Raw genomic sequence first — 20,823 nt, forward strand, 5'->3', positions numbered from 1 at the left:
AAATATCCCCTTTCCATTCATGTAATAGAACCTTTGCAATGCAATTAAAAGAAAAGCATTGATGTTCTCAGAAATGATCTGCTCTGGCATTCTGGTCCATAAAATGTAGGATAATTCATTAATCGTTTCTATGTGTTGAATTTCAAATATAATTTTTTATCTGGTAATACCCATATGTTGACTGTATAAATGTGACTATCATCATACTGATAATGAAATGCATTATTAAAAATGTATTACATTTCAATACATTTAATACTTAAATGTATTTAATTATAATTCTACTTAATATTCATTATACAGTGATATGCATTGATATGATATACACATATACTGTATATTGTTACAAAATATTTATATTTAAAATAAATGCTGCTTTTTTTGTTTTGTATTCATCAAAGAATTCTGGAAAAAAATCTTACTGTTTCCAAAAAAAACAAAAAAACATTTTTTTTAAAATAATAATTTGACATTTTTAATGAGAACCTAATTAAAATGATTTCTGAAGTGGTGTGACACTGAAAACTGCAATAATGGCAGTACATAATATTTTTAAGTATATTAAGATATATTAATTATGATTAAAAATAAGTATATTAAGATATATTAAGTATTAAATATCTTTTTAAGTATATAAAAAAACTGTGATTTTAAATTACAGTAATATTTCACTACATTAATGTTTTTAATAAAAACGTTTTTTGATAAAATAAATGTTGTTGACCATAAACTTTTTAATGGCTGTGTACAATGCTTGTGATACCTGTTTTTATAGCTCATTCTGTTTCTATTCATGTAGAAGGCAATCAGTTTAATGAACATTAAATGAGTCACTGTTGGTACATGGTAAGGCACTTTGATATGAACCCGCTATTCACACAGTGAACCCTATCAAGATGGCACAGAAGAATAACCCAATATTATAATAATTTAGCCAATGAAACTAGCGAAGAAAAAAATCAGACACTTGCTTTCCAGCTTAGTGTACCTTCAATTTAGCTTTTCGGTTACATCCAAGGAATTTTCATTTAGATGCATCACTGATTTAAACAGTCAGCAGATTGCTGCTGCTCTTCCAATATGTTCCAACATTTCCATCTCAGACTCTTTCCTATATCGGTGGTGTGAACTGGTAATTCCACAGGCATGTTGCTGGAACTCCCGTCTGTCATTCATTACTGTCCTGAGAATCATCTCTACACTGCTAGTGTGTGAATCGCAATCTGTGCCCATGCGCTCTAGCGCGGAGGTGGGCTCTGCGCCTGCCCTGTGAGAGCTAAGTGCTGCCACAGCGCTTGTCCTCACTTGTTCATTAAACTTCTGAGACTCCTTCTATAAATCTCTCTGCTGCTGCATTTTATAATGAACTGCAGTCCACAGCCCCAGTTGTTTGTCTATGACTTCGATTTATGGCTGGAGAATCGTGAGCTCTATTGCCTGATTCTTTTCATTAAGTGTCATTGCTGGTGAAATTCACTGCCTGTGTGAAGAGCGATGACTGAGTGGCCCTTCTTCCTCCTATTTATTGTGCTGTGGAGTAAAATGAATAATTCCCCCCAAAAATTTAACTTCTCTCTGTAGCCGGTGAGGTGGCAATTAGTAGAGGGCATGGCCAGGTAGGTATAGGGTTTTTAAGCGGGCACCTCTACGGAGGCCTAGAGAGGAGGTCCAATCTGTTGTGTGGAATTGTGCAGTTTGGTAGCCTTCCCTGGTGTGTTAGTGTACAGACGTGGTCTGGTTGAGAAGACGCCAAATAGTGTGAATTTGTAGGCCGCTGGTCACACCCGTATCCATCTTGGAAGTTAGTCCAGGATTAGTGGTGGTGTTTCAGGTTTAGTTGATCGCTGTTCTTCTGGAGTTTTTGTTTTGATTTCCCCATCTAGCCAGTACCAATAGTTGTGCGCTGTATGCCTCCAGCGCTATGAGTGTATAGATGTTGTGAATCGTACTGGCTAGTGGGGTGTTTCCTCTTTTTATTTTTTCTTGTTTGAACCTCACTTCCCAGCTTCATGTTGCCAGCCAACTCTTGTACTCTTTGTACTATATTGATGCTTTAAATCACACAAACTATTTATTTGCATGAGACTTAAGTTTGCAGTGGAGTTGATTTCTTGGTGTTGGTCTATGTTTTATTTTTATTTAAAATGATTTTGGGGTTTGTATCATTTACTTAGGGGTCCATAAGAGGTTGGCTGGCTATTTACGTCCTTCATGGGGTGAATGGTTTTGTTCTACAAGGTAGTTTCTTTTTTTGATTTGATATGTATTGTTATCGATTTATTTGTCAATAAATTTGTTGAATTTTTTGGGAACATTGTAGTTCATTTTCTTTTGGTCTCCCCTTGTTTAAAGGAAGAGGCCCATTGGTAACATGTCAAAACTTTCTCTCTCCCAAAGGATACAAATGGAGAAATATTTAAGAATATACTGGAGCTTTCAAACTTCAAAAAGGTTGCAACAACACCTGAAAAGTGACTGTTTATTTGTAACAGTTTTGGACTGTTTTTCACTTGTAAATAGTGCGTCTGTGCACATTTCTCTCATGATTCAGACCACATTACTTTATCACTGGAGAAGCAATATTATAGACTGAGGTCTAAATGATGGATTTTTTTATTTATTACAAACATGCTGCTTTTCGCTTCATGTTAATTGATCACTTGGAGTCGTGTGAATTTCTGTGATGTTTTTATCAGCTGTTTAAACCCTCATTCTGACAGCACCCATTCACTGCAGGTGATCTAATGCTAAATTTCTCCAAATCTGTCCCGATGAAGAAACAAACCCATCTACATCTTGAATCTTTCATTTTTGGGTGAACTGTGAACTTTAAAATGTATTTTAGAGGACTCTAAATAAAGACATATGGAATACCTCTATGATAGCTTAAGGGTGCTTTTCATTGTAATTGCATGGAAAAAGAGGGACCGGCATCTACAAAATTACACTTTTTGTGGAAGAAAGCAAGTCATGCAAGTTTGCAGCGACAGGAGTAAATTATGACAGATAGGGTGAACCATTCTTTCATTGTCAGGAACCTGTGTCATTTTATGTTGTGAATAAAGTAGAAGAGATGGCTGAATAAGACACTGATGATGGTTTGTGTTTGAACTTGGTATTACTTGCCTCCTCACCATTATGGCTTATAGAGGTGGGCACAATTGAAAGAGCTGGAGAGCTAGATTTCCTGACTGCTGTCTCAATCAGTGCAGTTACGAAACGCTCTCACCGTGACACAGATCAATGGACCTGTGTTTCTTCAGTGTCGAAAGCAAAGGATGTCACTGTCACAACGAGTCCTGCCTTTGTGATGATAATTCTCCAGCATCAAGCCGCCTGATTAAAATTGCCTGGAAAACTCAGCAAGAGGCGATTATAATTAGTAGCCCTGTTCATGTTTTCTAGTGGTGGCTGCAGTTCGAGAATAACATTGTTCTCAGATGCCTCCCACTGCCTGTGGGGTGTGAATAAAGATTCGCACTTTCAAGTTCACTGGTTGTTGTTGTTGTTGTGCGCTCTCTGAGGTAAACTAGAAATTAACTTCTTTATACAAGTCCCCTTATAAGCCTGCCATAAAGCCTATCCTCTGGAGATGCCCTTAGGAATCTAAATGTCAAACCCATAAAGGTCAAACCCACAGAGGATTTGATTGACATGTAGTTAGTGAGCAGATCTAAAAAGGTTTGTGAATAAAGATTTATTATAGGGTGTTTTTTCTTAAGTAAATTCTCTCACATTGAGATATGGATATGTGGCAATGAAGATTACTGTTGTGTGCATTTTCAGCTTATGCTCTTTTTTGTTCCTAAATGTTTTTTTCTGTTTGTGCTTTCTGCCAGCATAACTAAATCAACTGAATTTAAGACACTAACAGTTACTGTGTTCACAAATGTATTAATTGGAATATAATAGGAATATTTTTACTGAATTCTTGGAAAAACTATAAATGTACTTCCAACCTTTACCTGTCAGCAGGGCCGTGCACAGACCTTTTGAGGGGCATGTGCTGAAACTGAAAAGGGGCACCCCCCTCCCTTTTTTTATATCAAGATTATTTACTAAGCCTGCATAAAAGGAAGAAATGGTCAAATCTTCATGACAAATTCAGTAACGCAAAATAATAGTCTCAAAAGATTTAGATTTATTCACGATTAATAACAACAATAATAATAATAATATTTAATTCGATAATATAGATAAACATAAATATTTGCAGGGTCCTGTGTTTGTGAATTGCTCTTGTGTACTCCCTCTTTTTTTAAATTGCATTTATAGAGAAAAAAAAATACTTGGCTCATACATAAACATGTTAAGCAAATAATACAAATTAGCTTATAAAACCAAACAGAAACCAAAATCTTTTTTATTGAACTTTATGCACTTTTTTATGAACTTTGCAAAGAAAACAATTATATATATTCTCTTTTTTAGCTATTCTGTTTGTTTTTATAAGCTAATTTGTATTATTTGGTTAACATGATTATGAATGACATTGAGAAGAGGGGAAGGTGAGCAATGAGTCAAGTATTTTTGACAAACTTTTTTGAAATATAATTTAAGTAATTATGTCCAACTCAATTCCAGATTATAAGAAACTATAGCCATACCGCTACTATAACATATCTAACATGTATCCGCCTACCTGGCAAAAATTTGATACTGTGGTGGACCAGGGATGTTGGTCTCTTGAAGGTCTCTTATTCACTGCACTTTCCCTAAAATAAGCCAGCAATGAAAAAATAAATAAAAATAGTGTGAAAAGTACAGTTGCAGTGAAAAGCATTTCTGAAGGATCACATGACACTGAAGAGTACTGATGTAATGATGCTGAAAATTCAGCTTTGATCACAAAAATAAATTACATTTTAAAATATATTTCAAATAGAAAACAGTTATTTAAAATTGTAAAAATATTACACAATATTACTGTTTTTGCTGTACTTTGGATCAAATAAATGAAACCTTGGAATGAATCATGAATTACATTCTGCATGATAAAATATAAAGATTTTTTAATTACTACTACATTTCAGACAGGAACCACTTTGGCAAGTTTACTTGAGTTTATTGAACACAATTTATCTTTGGCGGTATGGTTCCTTATGGGGGTTCTTGCTCCCAGAATAATTGAATATACAAGAGCTTTAACATTAACCCCCGGAACCATGAATTTAGAAATACATAATTAAGACTTTAATAAAGTCTTTAAAGCAAACGGTGACAATCATGTTGTGGCAGTGGTACGTCTATCCTGTAGCCTGGTTATGAAGATGGGTGTCTCTCCGCAAAGAGGTCCATGCCAGCTAAGATTTTTGGAAGCCTTAGTGATCTGAAACAAACAAGACAACAGCCAGAAGGTGCCCAGTAATGTGCTCATGCATATAATGGGGAGGGAGGGAGGGTTGCGAGTCGTTGAGCATACTTACCGAGCAGTAGTGGCACGTATATATATGTCCCGTGTCTAATAGGAGAGATATGGTGATTGGAGCGATTTGACAGCTGACCGCATCAGCTGTTCACAGCCTTGCCTCCGTGGCCTGACTGAACTGACGCTGCGCTCGATTACTGTAGTAAAACCATGTTTTACTGCATTTTATACATGTGAGGACGAGCGGAGAGTATACCATAACATGATTAGCCTAAATGTTAATAAATTAAGTGTATCAGCAATCATAAATTAAAGAAGAAATTTCTTAGAAATATAGTTATGTAGGTTACGAGGATCACTCGTCTCTTTGTGTAAGTGCCAGTACGAAACAGCGCGGGGGCGCACCTGTTATGATTTTCCAAATGGTAAAAACTATTTATATGTTGTTGTATTACTTATCAATATATAGTTTTTGACCTGCGAATTTGTGCAAATGTGACTTTTTTTTTTTTTTTTTTTGACATTAAAACGGCGACGGCGCCTGCCGCTGCTGGCATCACATTACATTTCCATCTACCGTCACAGGTTACAAACTAGTTTTTGTAGCTATATAGACGGAGCGCTCAGTTTTTCCTGTGGTAAAATTCATTTGGCCAAAATCGCATTTTATAAAAGATGAAATGCTACTGTATGCACAGGCTATTTAAGTGTTGGCTATATATTGGCTATGATTAGACGGCAAATGCTAGCCCTCTCTCTCAGGCGACGTCCCACATGTCTCAGTCAGTGAGTCAGTCAGACATCAAATAAATAAAATATGAGCCTTTATAGACATAGTGTTTAGTAGTACTTATTCAAACAACAAAATATTTATTTACCCTTCGCAAAACTGTTCAGCTGTTGTCTACTGTGCGGCTGCTGTGGAACTTCAGTTGATTCAATGAATATTCAATGAATATAGAGGGGGCGGAGTTATCAGCTTGGTGACAGCTTGAGGATCGAATAAGATTTACACAAGCTCGTTTTAAGAACTTTCATTTGCGAAATATTAGTAAAACAGACAGACAGACGTAAAGGGTGACCAATAGCATTGATAAAAAAATAAAATAAAATAAAAAACACCACTAAAAAAAGGGCACTTCGGAGTGTAAGGGCAAAAAGGGCATGTGCTCTGCACAGGTTGAGCCCTACCTGTGCACGTGCCTGCCTGTCAGATTGGGTCAAAGGGGTCTAAGAAATATGAAAGAGCTGATTGCATGACTATGCATCTCTTTCATAGCTGCAGTGTCACACTTTATCTGTTCTTAAAGGATATAAACCCTAGTCGAAGTCTGTCAATGGACTCCTGGTTAAACTGTTCCCTCTGGGGGAGATGAAAGTGAAAATGCAGTAGCTGGAGCAGATGAAAGCCTCCCAAAAGGCTTGGCTTCCTGAAACTGTGATGTCCAAAGTTAGATAAACCTTCAGCATCACACTGAAAGATGTTTGAGTCACCTGCAGCAAACAGCAGAAGTCGAAGTGTAAGCCTTTATCTTGTAGGACTGAACAACCCATTTCCCACACACTCTCAGACAATAATGGAGGCACAGCTCAATCATCCTTCTGCTACAATAGGAAGTCTGTGTTCTCATCTCTTCATTTTCTACCAGACTGGGATTTAATCCTGGTTTTGTAAAGTCTCAGCAACTGTGATTTGGGCCTGTAAATGGATGTGTCCCTGGCTGAATAACTGCATTATGCCACGACTTCTGTTTTCAGGCTTGGCTAATGCGATTGTGATTGAATCTCTTCTCTCAATTCTCGGAAGCTTTGTCTAACTAGGTTGAGCCGCAGGTTTAGACTGTAGGTGGGAGAAAACCTTAGCCTGCCTCTGTTGTGCTCTGTAATTTTGGGAGGGTTTTTCTTTTCAAATTGTTTACCCTTTCGGCTTATTCTAGAGAACAGTTTAACCCTCTTTTCATTTGGCACTTGAAGAACAAGAAGCAGAAGAGACTGTAAATGATAATCAGGGGTGCTCGCAGGATTTCAGCTCAAAGTACACAGAAACCTGACCTGACGTTATTTCTGAATTCAATTTAATATAACATTTATTTTAAATAGCCTGTATAAAATCCTCAAACTGATTAGAATAATATATTTTATTTGCTTTAAATATTTATATTTTTAATGTGGAAGAGAAAGAGTAGCTATGCAGCACTAGATATTCAGTATGATAATTATACTTAATACATTAATTTTAAATAAATGTATAATATATCTAAAATATAATTTTACTTAGCACTGAATGGTAAAATTCAGCTTTTGGAAATGTGTGTTTGTAAAGTTTAGACTAGTACAATGGTAACTGTGTTATGGTGGTGCAAAAATACATAAAAAAATGATAAATAGCAATTTAATGTATTGGATAGAATATAATGGAGCTGAACAAATGCTTGTATGTTGTATAATTATCTTGCACAGTATCTGTGTACCTTTATCAGCCAGCCTTGTCAACAAATACGAAGGTGTGACTAACTTTTTTTTAATTATGTAGATATGTTATTATAACTGTAAGCTTTTATCTATTTTGAAAAACACTAGATGTTCTCTGTTCAGACATAAGCCAATTAATCGTATCCTAGCAACAGCACTCAATATGTTTCTTAGCAACAGCATTTTGTGATATGCAAAATTGCATTTAAAGAGCCTGGGACAAATCAGTCAAATTACTTGTCCCACCATAATATGCCATTTTATTCTGGGGTTCTTTTGCCGTTGGCTGTTTAAAATGACCAGCATTGGTTATTAAGCTTGATATGAGGGATTCTTGCTACCCGGTTTTCCTTTGAACTATGAAATATTGTGTAAGTGGAAGTACTGTCCACTTGTCTGCGTTTGCCACGCTCATTATATTTAATGCTTGCTCTGCAAAGGACAAAAATGTTACGTGTCAGCGCTTTCATTTTATTTATATTTTACCAAAGATCTATATTCTCTGTGGAAAATCATGTACTGTATGTGTCATTGTTTATTTTGTGGAAAACCTGTCTTTACGCATCACATATGATGCTCTTCATGACTATTTAGGTCTCAGCTTGAGCACAGGTGTCTCGGGACGCTTCAGTCCAGTATGTCACTCATTGTTATTCAGTAATTCACCTTATCAGTCACACTTTCATAAGTGCCTAGAGCATATTTTACAGAAGGGTGACAGACCATTTGTTCATTTGTGGTTGGGTATATGTGTTGCTGGAGCCATAATAGAGAAGAATGAATATTTCATGACACCGAGGTTTAAACCCCATATCCTTATGCACTCATGCAGTCTGTGCACCAAGTCATTAGATTCGTTGCAAGCATGGTGTTGTCCTGAGAATTTAAACACATACCTCTTTAAAGGCCTGTCATGGTTACACTGTAAAAAATTGTCCTGTAAATTAACGGTAGTATACTGGCAGCAGGGTTTCCAGCAGTGTACCGTAATTTTACAGTTTTATTACCGTTTTCTGAATTACGGCTTTTTTGTAAATTAACGGTAATATACTGGCAGCAGGGTTTCCAGCTGTGTACCGTTATTTTACAGTTTCCAGAATTACAGCTTTTCTGTAAATTAACGGTAATATACTGGCAGCAGGGTTTCCAGCTGTGTACCGTTATTTTACAGTTTCCAGAATTACAGCTTTTCTGTAAATTAACGGTAATATACTGGCAGCAGGGTTTCCAGCTGTGTACCGTTATTTTACAGTTTTCTGAATTACAGCTTTTTTTGTAAATTAACAGTAATATACTGGCAGCAGGGTTTCCAGCGGTGTACCATAATTTTTCAGGATCATTACTGTATTCTAGTTTTTTTTTTTTTTTTCTAAACCGTAGAACTGGCAATTTTGCCAATCATTAACTTTATTAAAAATATATGTATTTTAACAAATTCACAAACTGGCATTTCATTTATACTAAAAAGTGGCAGCAAATTGACAGAAAAGAGAAGACCAAGGGGGTATTTCTTATAGAACACTATTTATTTAAGTGCCCAACCAATAATTCAAATGCTTTCTCAAAAAAAAAAAAAAAAAAAAAAAAAAAGCTATCAAAATGGAAGAATCAGTCTTTGTATGTGTTAGACTCTAAAAACTAAAAAAAAAAAAAAATCTTTTTAGAGAAAGATGAGATGAAGAGAGAAGAGAATAAACCAATTTACAAAACAGACAATGTGCAAAATGAACCCTGCAGAAGTCTGTGGACATATTTAAACTAATTTAAGTTGACCATATAAAACACAAAACAAGCAGCCATTTTAGGTCTAGCTTTGTGCTATGAGTATGACAATGCATGGGCATGGGCTTGGAGTGTACGTTCCCCTAAAAACAGCCTTTAAGAAATGGCAAACAACTTCTGAACAAGAATCTTATTTTGGTGTAATAAGTCAAAACCTGGCAAGGATTTGTAGAACAGTCCAAGAACGTTTCAGAAGCATAAAACTGTCACCAACTCTGATGCAAGTGTAGCCAGGGAGGGGTGTAGTCTGAAACATAAACATTGAGAAAAATCCTTTTTAAGTTAAAATAACATCAGCAGAATTTTAATAGAACGTAACAAAAAACATGTATACTGTATAATAATATAAAACATTTCAGAAACTTAGGACCCTACGATTTCCACGATGTGAAAAACATGGAGGCAATCACGGAATCAAATCATGAAAACGGAATTAGGCAAATAATGTGGATTGTCACAGAATTTGTCACATTTGTGATGAATACAATAAAATAGTGTTGTACACTAACTGAAATCGAGATGTGGATTAGTGTATTAATTAATAAAAGTTGCAATATTATGTTAGAAGTTATACTTATAATTTTTGTAAAGTAATCCAAAGGATTAATTAGCTAAAAGTAAATCTTATTTAATTTTTTTCAGAGTTGAGCGCTTGCATACAATTTTTTATAATTCATAGAAATGGAAAATGCTTCTTTTCTCTTTTTTTCTTTCTCATTGTTTCCACACTATTAGTATGACCAGTACTTAATTTGTAAATTGCTAGGTCCCGGAATAAAGTGGGGTGACCGGTTAGAGGACAGAGAGGTAACGGTGCATTTGAGCAACATTAGTGGACCAACTAAACTGATTAATAGTGTGCATGTACTCAAAAAAAAAAAAAATCATGGTTTTAATAAAATCATTATATTATTTCAACCTCGAAATTTTTTTGTGTGTTTGGATAGTTTTTGTGTAACCTGGGACTGAACAGTCGCAACAACATAGGGGTTGTAATGAGTGCGGACTGTATCCTCTTCAGGGTAGTTCTCAGTGCCACTGACGACTTTTTTTTGGGTCAAATATAGGTTTGTGGATTTTATTTATAAAACCGTTTCTTTGCTGTAAATTATTTTATTTTATGCAATGCAAACTACAGGGACGCAACGTTAGTAACCAAAATGAGTCACACCAGTCTTTTTCAACTGACTACTTTTAAATGTTGATTTTTTTTTTGTTAAACAAGTTTAAATGTGAGAAATATTCTGTGTGTGTAAACTGTGAAATAAGTTGTATTAAGAACTGTATTTAATGAAAATGTATGTGTAACTTCACTTGCCTAGATGAAGTCCCATTTGAAGTCCATTCGATTTTTTTGTAGAGTGGCAACCTTTGGATTGACTGTAGTGGACTTCTTATTCACCACCTTCCCCGTTTTCTTGGAGACTACCTTGCCTCGGCAGGTCTTTTAGCCTCGGGTTTATTCCATAGAATCATCTAAGGAAAGTTGCATTACACATTACCGAAGTGTATAATAACCATTTTTCAAAATTCTGATTAATTAATTTGGTTTAGAATTTAGATTAATTTTGTAAAACTTTATAATAAGTATAAAGTAATAAAGCACTTATAAATCATTTGCAAACGATCTATATATATATATATTCTGACTCGTTTGGATTTAATGTGGATCTACATGCCTTTCTCCTATTTTCTCCGTGTCTGGCATGCGAATAAAACCACATTTGACAGTGTTTCAGATGATGAACTGAAAAAACTGAAATGGAAGAACACAAGTAGAACACAGGAGAAAGGTTGAGGTAACTAGTTTGCAAATAATTTATTACTTTACTACTGTATACTTATTATAAAGTGTTACCACAGATTCTAAGAGAGTGATAAAAACATACGCAAAAAGGAAAACACTTACCTTTGAAAAAACTCTAACGTGCAACGAGCCTCCTCTTGATACTGCAGGTTGAAGATGTAGTACACAGCAAACACTGTTGCAACTGCAGTCAAAAATGTTGACTGGACACTCACAAAAAAAAAGAAAAAAAAGAAGCAATTTTAACAATTGTGCACAACAGCAATGTTAACAATTTTATATCTCAGCCATCAGTAAATGTTTCTTCTTCATCATGTGCAATGACACACTAACCCAGCAAAATCAGATGAGGATTGGCAGGTAGATTGAGTGTCTTCTCAACATCAGATGCAGATGCTGCAACCTGTAGAGAACACACAATACACAAATAATAATATTACATAATATAATGTGGTGAAGTGGAAAGAAGAAAATTAAATACTTACATCTGCATGTGAAACCAGTCCATCTTCGTGTTCCTGGAAGTGGGACATTAACGTTAGAATCTTGACAAGCAGGTGTACCATATCTATGTTCTCATCCAGGGACATCCTTCAACTTTTCATTAAAAACACTTAAAAATATTCTGTCTACTGCTCTCTCCTCTTCCTCTCTCTCTAACTCTCTCTCTCTCTCTCTCTCTCTCACACACACACACACACACACACTCTCTCTCTCTCTCTCTCACACACACACACACACAAAACTGTATTTGAGGCTGAGGAACAAGTTAGAATGTAAGTGAATGAAGTAACGTTTCCTCTGTGATATAGAGATTTGTGCCAATAAATCCAGTGCAAAATAAAAATTAAAATGTGCTCACATACAAAGCCCACTTTATTAACAATAAGTTCAAATATATTTAGATTACACTCTAACTAGTTTAGATACGACTTATATTGAAAGACTAATGTGTCACTCCGAAAAAAACAAACGTTTCTCACCATAACGTTAACGCTACTCTTTCCATCTATCCAGTCAAGTGCTCATGCAAAAGGCGATGAGTTTATGCTTCCTAAGTAAAATTAAGTTTACAGGCCTATTTTCGATTTCCCAATATATAAGGATAATATATAAGTTACCAACTTTATACGCACCTAACTTAGCAACATTAATGCAAATAAAACAAATCCTCCATTTTAAACTACACTGGGTTGGCGCCAATGCAAAATGTAAATATAATTGTGCAAATAAGTGTTTCAGAAAATCAGGAAAACACACTTACTTCATATCCTCGTTATCTGCAATCTGTAATCGAGATTATATTTGAGATAATATCCGTTTTATTCACAGAAACTGATGATGCTTTTCTCTGGTATCAGACGCTAATCGTTGCTCCCCTCCCCCACCGATCACGTGATCATCTTCTACCGTTGCCGAATATGTTCAATTCATATTCAATTAAATAATCAGCGAACGCAAGTATTTTATATTTAACTATTTACAAGTTTAACATTTACAGGATTTTACACCAGGAAAGAAAAAAAAACGATGCAAATCCTTCACAAACACACTCATACACACTTAACTTTCAGGAGAAATTTGTAAAAATTGCATACATGCTAGTTCACAGTCTTGGCAAGATTTGTCAAGGGTAAATTAAAATATTGTGCCCACATTAAAAAATACGCTGCAGTTTAAGATAAAAATTTATTCAGACTTTGATCTGCTTACCTGTAAATGAGCCTCAACTTGAGATGAAATCCATAAATCTTGGACTGAAACCATGCTCCTCCATGCCTCAGCTAGCCTTTGGTTCCCCCTCTCCCACCGATCACGTGTGCATTTACGGTAAGACACCGTAATTTTAGAAAACAGTTCAGTACTGTATATTTACGCTGTTAATATGCTGTAAATTTACAGAAATTTTTTACAGTGTATATAGAGTTTTGATTATCTTCAGGTTATTGGTTTTACTGCCTGATTTACTTCTAACATCATCATTTCTGTCATTTGGTTAAAGCATTTTGCAGGATTGAAAAGTTATTTGTTTTGCCAGTTCTGTTGAGAAGTCATGTTTATTTAGGCATGGACGGTAAGCACTACATCCATGCTTGCTGATGTGTGTTAAGGCCCTCTTTGGCACTAAAATGCAGTGCAGAGCTGCTGACCTGACATACCGTTAGCATAAATCATTCGGAATCGTCCCAGCCGTCATCGTCACCACCTGGAGGCTCCTTGTTTAGGCAGGTGGCCATGACAAACTAGCATCCTCCATTTAGAAACACATCTTTATTTATCACCACACTACCAACTTTTTAATGCAATGTCACAAAAATGATATTAGCAAACAGGGTTACAGGTCAGGGTTATTATACTTAACTAAAACTAAAGCTGAAACTAAGATTAAAACCATAAAAAAGTGTTACTTCAAAATAAAAAATAAATAAATAAACTTATTTAAGCTAGTTTCCAAGGCAACATAACTAATTTGAATTTAATTTAAACTAAATAAAAATGCCTATAACTACATAGACACAATCATTTTTAGTACAAAAAAAAAAAAAATACAAAAACTGAAAATGTCAAAATATAAAAAAGTAAAAACCTGTAATAGTATCTTATTGATACTGAATTAATCATTTTCATGTTATTTTTGATAAGCAATATATGGCTAATATTAAAATCCTATAATATTTTATACTATTTTTAAAAATGAAAACACTAAAAATCATTTTAAATGTGAATTTAGGCAACAAAACAATGAAGTGTACATATATATTGTGTATATCTCATGCATCCGTAGCCTGAAAATTCTGTCATTTACTCGCCCTCATGTCATTTCAGACCTGTTTGACTTTCTTTCTTCTGTGGAACACAGAATATTATATTTTAAGAACTAATATGATATTTTAAGAATTATATTTTAGACCATTTGATGATAGTCAGTGTGGTCCAAACCAACAAACCTCTGTGGAACACAAAAGAAGTCAGATTACAGATTTGGAACAACATGAGGTTGAGTAAATTATGAAATATAATTTCTGGTTTAACTATACCTTTGAGCCATAGATCAAACCTGCGAGCTTTTCATTTCCAGCCCTTAAATTTAACCACTAGGCAACACAACCCCACACTTCTCTCTTCTTGGACTGATGGAGCACTACAGGCTCCCAGTGCTCCCAGATCTCCTTTATTACTCCTTCTGTTATGGTCTTTTATACACAGTCATCCTAAATCTGCATGGAAATGCGGCATAATATACGAGATACCTTACAGAGGCCAGCACTGCAGTCCAATTTTACTCCCTTGCCTGCCTTTCCATTTGGATATTCAGTTGCAATCAGTAGTGAAGGCCAGGGTTGGTTAAAATGCTGATCATGACAATCTTTCTGCAAATCAGTGCATATTATCAGTGCCAATGGACAATGACTGAGCAAGTGAAAGACTAGCTGTTTACTTTTTTTTTTTTTTTTTTACAATGCCCAGGATTTTAGTATTGGCTGTTGTTCAAGAGAATTGCATTATTGTTGGTTTTTGCCATCCTGATGATATCAAGGTAGGACAATGATCAAGAACATATGAGGAAATTGCAGAAAAAGATGAGACATTCGTGGTTGAGAGATTGTAAACCTCTAACTGAGACTCCACAGTCGCCACTCTAAGTGTTTGACAGAATCCATGTGTTTATATGTGCAATAATAGTGATTAAAATTCAGCACTAAAGCTACTTCAGGGCCATAGTCTTTAACACTTTCAGAGTGCATTTCTTTCAATACAACACACTTGTGTGTGACATTATGTCTCTACAGTGTAAAACAGACCTTGAGTGTTTGGGCAAGCGGTCAAAATGTCACCAGATCAATGAGTGTTGGCTCCTCTAATGTCCAATATTGCAAGCTTTCAGAACTTAACTTGCCCTAAGCTTTACTTACATGAACCGCATCTTGTTTTTCTTGTTTCTTTGAGCTCATTCCAGATATGTTTATCCCCTGGGCCCGTCTGGAGATTTGCACCTCTGGATGTTTTGCTTAAAGCTGGAGCAAAGTTCTCTAGAGTTTCTCAAACATAACTTAATCAAATATACATGCTTAAGATCCTCAGAAAAGTGCTGATGTGCTCTTATCTCTCTGGCTCCTCTCCTCTTCCTCTCTTTTTTCTCTCTCACTCACTGTAGGTATATGAACGTGGAACTAATGTTGAGCAGTTTGTGACCCGCTTCCTGTTGAAGGAATCAGCCAGTCAGATCCAGTCTCTGCTGAACTCTGTAGAGAGTGCTGTGGATGCCATTGATGAGCAGCATTCATCAGTGGGGTGAGAAATAGAGCATGTCCCACCATGACACAAAGCATGTGATCCACAGTTTCATAAACATACATATCCATTAGGACATGAATATCCCCATAACTTAAGTAAACTTTGAATTTAGCAAATGCTTTATGTCTACATTACAGTAATTGCAGGATTTAAATGGCTTGTGGACAATAACAATAATAGAGCAGTTTTGGGATCTCACATGGGTATGGGATAGAAAATGGATGCATTGTTGTAGCAGTCTATTTAATTGATTATTGGGCTTCAATCGTATATTTGAAAAGTATTTAAGTAAAAAAATACTCAAATTAATTATTTAGCTGATTTCAGTTAAACATTTAACTTGTCCTTGATCTCCCTGTTGTGACCTAGATCCTACCCTAGTAAGACCAGCCCACGCGTCCCAGATAGGCGTTATGAGGTCCCAGTGCCAGATTATCCTCCCAACAACAGAGTCAGTGCAAAGGAGAGCATGAGGAACATCAACACAGGTGCAGGTAAGGTGATCACAAAACCCAGAACCGAACCCAAACCGAGTAAAAACATTCAATTCGGTACAGTTGCAGATATTTATATGGATGAAAAGTTAGGGGAAAATCTGATAGCATGTTATGTTAATCAATTAGATCCTTATACCAGTATAGCAGACTACTTAAAGTGCATATAGATATCTTGTTACTCTATATCTCCCAGTAATATGTGTATAGTAAGATATTAAAGGGGGTGGGGAACTATAATGCAGTAAAATACAATGATAACTGATGTACAAATAAACATTCCTCAAAAGCCTGATGCATCATATTTGATACTCACTTTTTAACATGAATTGTGAAGTGATGTTTAGATAACCAAGTACACCTAAGTTGGTAAGGTGGACAGTTATAATAAAAGTTATTTTACTTGCTAAAAAAAAGTATTAACCATTGTATCAGTCAGATGACAGAAGGAATGTAGAATATTGTGTCCAAGTTTTTGATCATGTTGATAATTTAGAGGCCTTAAAAACTTGTGTAACAAATATAATTCAGTCTTTATAGGGTTAAGTATGTACTTTTGCAGTAGATATTTTACCAGGATTCAAGCCTGAAATAATGTTAATCTGGAAAATTCCGGTCTCACAAAACTTACAAAAGTTACTTTTACATACTGAATCTACTTAAGTTTCCAAGTATTAGCATAAATGCAGCATGCATCTGTTTATATGAGCAGAACCAGCTGTGACGAGACATTTTGAACAGGGTTATGATGAAATGATTGGTTCTTATTCCATACGCCTGAGAGTTCTTTTCCAAGAAACTTCTAATTTTTGTCATTTACATAAGCTCTGTTCCAAACCCTAGCAAGCTGTCTTGCTGTTTACTTCTTACACAGAGAGCTGCCTTCTACAGCAGAATAGGCATAAAAATACAAAACTGTTCAAGACTTTATTATACAGTTGAAAAGTTTGGGGTCCACAAGATTTTTTAAATGTTTTTATAGAATACTTTCATGCTCACCAAGGTTGCATTAGTTATTATTTATGCATTAATTATTTAGCCAAACTGCAGTAAAAACAGTAATATAATGAGACTATTACAATTTTAAAAAGCTGTTTTCTAATATATTGTAAAAATGTAATGGGAAATGATGGCAAAGATGAATTTTCAGTTTCAGTTGGGTAACGCTGGGTTCTTGGGGAAGCTGAACACGGTAAACTTTCCCTCACATGCAGAAACGCATTTATTTGAAGGCATTCTCGAACAAATCCTATGCAGCGCTGGCAAAGATTTTGAAGCGTGTTGATGTGCGTGGTCTCGCTCTCCTCTGGTAAATGTGTGTGCGCAGGCACGCTTTTCCGGGAGAAATGCTCATATAAGGACTTACGTTCTCGTCTACGTCATTAGATCCGAGATCGAAAAAAACAAGCCGAAATTTGTACCAACCCAGAAGTAAGATTTTCGGCACAGAAATTCTCAGTCATTCTTCTAAATTATTTTTTACAACTTTGGCCATGTTTAGCATGAGAATCCATCTCTTTAACACGGTGAACAACTCTGAATACATGAAACACCATTGTACCCCCGCTTTAAAAGACAGCATAATTATAATCCCTACATTCTGTACCTCACCTATGATAACTTAAAATGACTAAAACTACTATACTGCCCTAGTATGATTGATTCACAAGGAAATGGAGACATAGTGCAAACCTCTGGGAAATCTCCACTGAGACATGATGGCTGTTCCTCAGCCAGGGTCTGTGAGAGAAAAGACTGACTTTAGCAATATTACCCCCATTAGAACAATTGGCACATAGATTAGAGGCGCTACACTTTCAGTACTATTTTCCTGCAATGTTTTAGTGGAGGTTTACTTGAAGACTTTACACATTTCTTTATTACTTCTATTCAACATAGGGTTTGTTTTTCCAAACATTGCATAAATCAATTTGGTAAGAATCTTTTTTTGTGGTGCAGACATGGTGGCCAACTACATTATCATGCAAAACATCCGCATTTACCATTCTGTGTGCCGTCTAATTGCCAAAGGCAATGTTAAAGTCTGTCAAAGATGTGGTTAACAGGCTTTCCCGTGGGCTTCCTTTATCAACAAACTCCACATTCCCATTACTGATGAGATTTGGGCCTGAGCTCCAGTGAGTTAGTTATGAAACCACTCTTAAGAGACACTAAAACAGCACAGCGCCATTCATGTGCCAAGTCAGCACATGATGCAACTGAAGAAATGTGTGAGTTTTTAATGAGAGAGGGTGGGAAAAGGTCTTCCTCAAAGCGTTCCCAAGTTTTAGTCAGAAAAAGGAGTTATAGGGTGCCGGGAGATATGGTAACAAATTAATTCTAGTGTTTTTCTTTTTTTCCTAGTCAGAGAGAAAGGAAATATATGATTCTTTTTTAAATACCCATCTCACTTTCCTCATCCTCTCAGTGCTAATAAAATAGTCATGCAGTCAATTTCTCCAAATCAACCAAGCAATACATACATTTCTGTTGCTGATTTAGCATTCAAACAGATCCAGAGCTTCTTTGGAAAAGTGGCTGTCTGATCTTAGTCTGTCTGCATTTTAGCAGGTCTGTTAGAAGACATTTCAGAACAAAAAGCTGTAAAGGAAAGCTCCTTATTAATGGTTAATAATATAGATCTCAATTGCCCTATCGTTCACATTCGTTTTATTATAGAGTTGGCCTGTCCAATATGCCAATATTGTTCGAGTGACACCACAGTGCTGAATTGAAGAGGTCTGTTTTATGGGTGATGTTCAAACACTGGCACTAGTTTTACATTTCCCCTAGACACTGATAAAGCTGACTCAGCTCACAATAAAAGGGCCATTCTAGCAGTCAGCTCCGGCAGGGAGAGCCGTGATTGGAGTGTGCTGTCCAAGCTCTAGTTTATGAGCATATTTATCAATACTTCTGCAAGATTTGCTTTGCACATGGCACTTTTTCTCCCATCAGACAATCAAAGGCTTTTCTCAAATTGCTTTCCCTCTCTTACTCGACTCTCTGCCTTATTTCTGCTCATATTGCACAAACACACACACAGGCACAGTTCTATTGGTTTGATTCAAACAATTCGGTGATATACAGTGATTCTTTCTGATACTGGATTACCATTATTGGATATTTAATTGTGCATACACATTACCCCGGATCAACACTCAAAAGTGTATTTAGAATATTTTCTTTGCACTAGTTTGAAACAAATGTAAAGCCAGATAGCCCAAATTCTCAAAATTGACCAATGAAGGAAAAAAACCTGTTGTGCCTGGAGAGTCTCACCTTAAGTTTGCCTTTTTTTGGGTCATTGTGTTTCACGGTGTTTCAATCTAGGCAAGACTTTTTCCAATTTTCCATATATAACTTATTGGCATGTCATTCATTTGACAGCACTCAATCTGGAAGGAGCAGGCGGTCAGGCAAGCGTTTGGGTTCGGCCCAGCTTGGTCCTCACTGGAGTCTGAAATGATATTCTTTCCAAGTCAGAATGTCGGGGCTAAAGCGCCCAAGCTAATTAACATGACAGTCTCATAAGCAGGAAAACCATGTGGCAAGACTCCCAAATTATCTTCATCCATTCCAATTTTTACTGTATGAGTGAAGAAATGTCTATTGCTATATTGCTGTTCTTATGAACAAAAATGGAGACGTAATTTGAACATTACAAACTATTTTAGAATTTTCAGTGCTGATTTCATAATAAAATATGCAGAATTCTGTGGCATATTGTAATATTGAGTAATATTGAGTTAAATGAATCTACGAGTACTCTTATAGGTAGAAAACATAAACAACATAAACATAAAAACAGTGAGCTACAACATAAAAAAAACATAAACAAATTAGCAAAAATATTAATAAATAAATAAAAGGTGGGCGACGTGTAGATGTTTAGGCATTGATTTTGAAATCTGATAAACATTCCATACAGTTCTGCACACAGACATTCTCATGGGACTATTTCTCATCATGAAAGGAACATGTTTACGTGAGCAGTGTATATCTACTGTCTATCTGATGCATGTTTCACAATATGCTGTGCTACAGTATGCCCTAATATTATTCATTTTTAGAAAACTTCAAACTGGACTCAGATCAGTATTGATGTACTGTATCAAATTGATTTAGTGACCGTTTCACTGTGCTTTTAAAAGGTTTCAGACCCTGTTTCATTTGATCCCACTATTGCTATGGTAACAGTTAATGTGCTCCAAAGTGTCTCCCCTCCCCGTTATCCTGGCCTCATCAACACAAGGGAGGTGTTAAGGCATAATTGGTTTGGCACCTCAAGTAGGAATGATTTCAAAGGCAGGAAAACCTTTTCCCTCATTAATAGGATCTGTCATTGCATAAAAGAAAGAAAGGAAGGGTAGAAATCATGTTAATCACTCTCCATTTGTGTTGTTTTTGTGAAAATACAGTATGTACTTATTATTCATAATGGAACTACCACCATGGTACATTCATGGTATCAGATGGTAATACTATGGTACAATTCCAGAAAACCGTGGTAGTACTTTCAGGACTTTTTTATGTGTCATCTGCCCTAATGAACACGTTTGATGTGTAAAAACTCAAAGTAGTTCGCAAAGATGTGTAAATGT

At 35.8% G+C, this 20,823-nt stretch overlaps 2 protein-coding genes across 3 annotated transcripts in view; both read left to right on the top strand.

Moving 5' to 3' along the window:
• LOC127934279 (N-terminal EF-hand calcium-binding protein 2-like) overlaps positions 1–20,823 on the top strand; it is an 80,371-nt gene that overhangs the window by 45,100 nt on the left and 14,448 nt on the right. For both annotated transcript variants that reach the window (XM_052531554.1, XM_052531555.1), the window contains exons 6-7: positions 15,586–15,722; positions 16,095–16,219. In XM_052531554.1, coding sequence (XP_052387514.1) covers positions 15,586–15,722; positions 16,095–16,219 — 262 coding nt within the window. The remainder of the gene's footprint in view (positions 1–15,585; positions 15,723–16,094; positions 16,220–20,823) is intronic.
• The window catches only part of LOC127934275 (rho family-interacting cell polarization regulator 1), a 299,157-nt gene continuing 283,558 nt past the window's right edge, over positions 5,225–20,823 (top strand). Inside the window, exon 1 of the mRNA XM_052531549.1 lies at positions 5,225–5,228. The gene's annotated coding sequence lies outside the window, so the exon portion shown is untranslated. The remainder of the gene's footprint in view (positions 5,229–20,823) is intronic.

Source organism: Carassius gibelio, chromosome A18 (assembly GCF_023724105.1).
Source record: "Carassius gibelio isolate Cgi1373 ecotype wild population from Czech Republic chromosome A18, carGib1.2-hapl.c, whole genome shotgun sequence".
Classification (NCBI taxonomy): Eukaryota; Metazoa; Chordata; class Actinopteri; order Cypriniformes; family Cyprinidae; genus Carassius; species Carassius gibelio.